General features: G+C 35.5%; 1 protein-coding gene across 1 annotated transcript; it reads right to left on the reverse strand.

The window, feature by feature from the left end:
* Positions 1-465: 465 nt before the first annotated feature.
* On the reverse strand, positions 466-1,503 carry LOC149265180 (uncharacterized). Its single transcript, XM_089401986.1, has 4 exons — positions 1,351-1,503; positions 947-1,252; positions 695-857; positions 466-536 (listed from the first exon to the last, which is right to left on the reverse strand). The coding sequence occupies exons 1-4, from the start codon at positions 1,471-1,473 to the stop codon at positions 466-468; spliced, it is 663 nt and encodes a 220-aa protein (XP_089258112.1). The 5' UTR covers positions 1,474-1,503.
* Positions 1,504-4,504: the final 3,001 nt, after the last annotated feature.

Genomic DNA, 4,504 nt, shown 5'->3' on the forward strand with positions numbered 1-4,504 from the left:
TTTGTGAGCGAGCAGCTGAAGAAATAACTAGCTGAGAACGCAGGGTATTGTGAGAGCGTTGCCAAAGAAAAACACCAGTTGCCACTCCAGTTGCTCATGTTTTTTCAAGGATTTAAGCAGAAGAAGAGAGCAAACCCATCACTACTCACATGCAAGCCAGGCACAATTCAGAGCCAAGCAGCTTCACGCCCGCATCTTCAACAGCATTGTCAAAAGGTACTACCTACACACTTCAATCTCTGGTTTTCTTTTATGAATGCTCGTTCTAGAGTCTAGACCACATAATTCTCTCAAGATTTGGGTAGGTAAGGTTCGCTGGGATCAACTGTTCATATCATAATGCGCTATCCCTGTGTTCAGTCCCGTAATATCCTTGTATGCTTGCCAAGTTGTATCATGTATGCGGATTTTGAACTCTCTGCTATACGGTCTTGTCATTCTCCTGTTGTAAGCACTGTACTATGACTATAAATCAATCTGCAGAGGATGAGCAGTTCTCTGTTCAGTTCCATATGGATCAAGAGGGGTGCTTGAACCTGAAACTTGCATTGCCAAGCGGTCAAAAACAAGTATCTCCTTCTCTTCCTACTAACATCCTGACAGAAAAGGCCAATCTGATGGTGAATCCATGCTCTTATGCTTTGTTAATACCAATACTCTTCAGAGAATGATCCCTTTAATATAGAAATTTGACCTTCTTTCTCCATGACTTCATCTTCTAAAACCTGTACTCTATGCCACAAGTCAGTTGCCTCATTCCGGATGTTTAGAATAACTTGGTCTTTAGCTTCTGCTGCTTGCTTAAGCAATATATTCTTCTTGATCATATCACTCTTTTCGGCCCTTAGTCTGCGACTCTGCACATTTCATCATGCATATGACATATTTTCCCTTTCAAATCATTCATCAGATTTTTGGAATGTATCAATTCAGCCTCAGTTTCAACCTTTTTGTAGTTGGCATTTTGCAATTGTCTATGCAGGTGTTCAGTTTCTGCAAAAAGCAAATCTTGGTTTGCAACAATGGCTGTTAACTTTCCCATCGACTCTTCACGTTTTGCAATCTCCATCTCACTATTCCTAAGCTTCATTTGAGTAACATCATAATGCTGCCTAAGTATCAGATGTTGCTGTCTGAGATCAGCCATTTCGACTCTAAGAGCTCTCAATGTTCCACCCATAATGATATTCTCCTCTGTATTCTTGGAAAGTACCATCTGCAAGCCTTCCACTCTTTCAGCTAAAGAGCTCATCTGCAACGTGTATAAAAGGGCTTAATACATGATGTATTCTACCATTGATGGTAATAAAAATAATCCTTCAAAATAAAACTCTTAAGCTTCAAAATTACCTCCTCCTCTTTCCGCTGGGCAAGTGTTAGAAGATCCTCATTTATATTGAGGTAATCTGTAACATAGCAATTTAGTTGCCGTGTTTCTTTTTTGGCTTCTTCCACAGTTCCTAGGTCTTCCATTAGACCTTCACCTCGGGTTGGAATTTCTGATGCATCTTCAATGTGTTTTAATGGAGAAATCCCAGCCCACAGTTTTAACGATCACTACCCGATATCAGAATCTATTGGAAGCCCAGATATTTTATATGAGGCCGTTGATTTAGAGGAAGATCTGAAGATGTATCAAATTCCACAAACAAAGAGACTCGTGCCTTTGATCCGAAAACAGTAAGAACCAATTACAGTGATAACATAGGTTTGAATTTCTAGGCACTTGAAGCTTCATGAAATGAACAATGGAGATTGACTGCAAATATGAAGAGGCCCACCATGATGTTTAGAAGCCCCTCGGGCTTGAATCTCCCTTTCAAAATGGCCATACATGAAAAATTTCAAGCCCCTTGATGAAGCATCTTGAATCTCCCTTTCAAAATGTCTTACATTAGGCAGTTACAAAAAAAGATATATGCAGCCCATGTTTCCTGCTCCAGACAAGCCAAATCCCAAGAAAGCTTTCCTAACAACTTTTGGAACATTTTTTTTGTATCCTTAGTCATTAATTGATACATTTTTGGAATGTTTTTCTAAATGAGAAATTGTAGCTTGCCATTTCTTTTAATCAGGATATGAATAGTTTCTTGAAATTTTTAGTTTATTTTTGGAAAACAGTGTACAGTAACTTACAGCTATACCTTTGACTTAGGTACAGTGCTATGATTGTGATTTTTATTTTTACAATTGTCTACTGGTTCCTATGCCTCACACTTATATCATTGATGGATTTGCCTAGAGAACCAATGAAAGCTTCCATCAACCCCTGTTGCCTTTAGCTGGTCTCTTGCCTTTTACTAACAGACCTGGAGACTATTCTAGCTTGAAAGAGCATTACGATGGACATATAACGTACGGAGTTGTCTCCATCTTTTTATAGCCTTTAAACTCTTCTTTACCTGTGAGTTTTCTATTCTTATCTGACATAACTGCTTGTGACCTTTGGGAAACGTTTCAACTTTCTCTTGTTGGCGTAGTAGCTACAGAGAAGGGTATTGTGTTTATGTTTCTCGAAGATACCTCTGCAAAGTCCATGAGTTTGGAAATTTTCATTTTAGTGAACCTATTGGCTTTAAACCTAACTTCTTTTTTGGCTTGACAAGTCATCTACATGGGTTTTCTTGTAATGTACAAGTTATACATTAATTTGTAGTATGTACATGGGTTTTCTTGTCATGTACAAGTTATCCAATTAATGTATGGAATGGAATACTGTCAAATGTTCTTGGTATTTGCACAGTCATTGTTGAAAGCTTTATGGTTCATCTGCTTGAGTGATAGTAATTATGTGTTCTACTGCATCATGGGAGTAATGACTGCACGCTGAGAAACTTCCAAAATAAAGAAAGGATAACAAAAAAACACATTGTAGAAATATAAATAAGATAATAAGATTATTATAGAAAACTGTTGAAATATTATTATTAAAAGAAGATATGACAAAATGGCAGAGTCAGGAAGACGTCCCCTGAAGAAATTCTTTTTGCTGACCAAACAATAAAAGTCCAAATCATGTATATATCCACTAGGGTACATGTAGCTGTTATATAGCTTCATGTCCAAACATAAGCATAGTTTAATTGTTTTACATTTTAGTTTTTTTTTGGGTATATTTTCCAGTTAATTTTGCCTAAAATTTGGTAGGTATCTGTTGGAATTATAACTTTAAATTGTGTAGTCTGCACAATCCAAGTGTCTCAGGATTATTTTCAGGATGCTGAATCTATTTATAGGTTTCAAAATAGAATTTAAACAACAAAAAGTACAATCTCACCAAGAATTGTCTCACCTGATTCCAGCTAAAAAGATCAAAACATAGAACAGTTAGATTAAGCCTTTAGGCTGTAGTCTAACCAGGCTTCAAATTTGCCCGGAAAATCATGGAATTTCTGGCAAGATTTTGATAAAATCTGGCAGAATTTTTTGTAAACCCAGGTTATAGCTGTCAAACTTCAAGATTTTGGGTGCCCAAGGGTTTTTGATGGTGCTGAATCCATTTCCACCATCAAAAACACAATTCTGACAATCCTACTGCCAAATTTTTTGAATTTTTTTTTGCCAAATTCCAGTCATTTTTGGCCCCCCGCCCGGTAAACTACGCCTTGTTTTAGCACTTAAAAGAGAGCACCCTACCTTTTATTGTCTTATCTTTTTCAAGCTTTGGGTTTCTTAAGCTCCGAAACAATGGACGAGTGCACTTTGTCACATGCATGTTGGGAGAGTTTTTCATATATGTGAAAACAGTTAGACCTAATTTCTACGATCCTTATGAAATATTGAATTTCTTCGTACAGATTTGCTCTTTTTCCTGTTTTTTACTTCGGGGTTTCCCTGGATCGAGGAAACCACAAGTGGCTTCTGTTCATACAAATTTACTTTTTGTTTTAAATATTGCCATTTATCCAGGTGGAGAAGAAATAGAGGTTGGCATTCTGGCTTGTGGAGTTAACTCTAGAAATACTTTTCTTTTGTGACACCAATCTTACATTATGATTGTTGTGGCCCATTCATTTTCCTGTAGTGTAACTCTTTTTTATTTTTTTATTTTTTATTTTTTTTTACATATTTTCCTTTTATTTTTGCTTAAAACTTGTTAAGAATTTGTTAGAATCACAAGTTTAAACTGTGGTCTATTCAATTTAAATAGCTCAAGAGTTTTTAAGAACCTGTATCTATTTATCCATTAAAAAAGCATTTTCAACAAAAAAAAGAAAAAAGAAAAAAAGAATTCGTTAGAATCACAAGTTTGAACTGTATAGTCTATTGAATTTAAATAGCTCAAAAGTTTTTAAGAACCTGCATCCATTTATCCATTAAAAAAGCATTTTCAAAAAAAAAAATAACGCTCTCCCTCCTATGCTCGAAGTAAGGTGATTTAGATGTTTGAAAATTTGAAAAAAGATAAATAATTTTATTTTGTTTAAGTTTTCCAAAATTTTCTTTGATTTTCTATTCAAATTTTTAGTTAATTATATTTTTCTAATTAAGTGTCAATTTTTTA

The sequence above is a fragment of the Pinus tabuliformis genome, chromosome 6, assembly GCF_031772625.1.
Source record: "Pinus tabuliformis cultivar Carrire ecotype Pingquan chromosome 6, CPIR1, whole genome shotgun sequence".
Lineage (NCBI taxonomy): Eukaryota > Viridiplantae > Streptophyta > Pinopsida > Pinales > Pinaceae > Pinus > Pinus tabuliformis.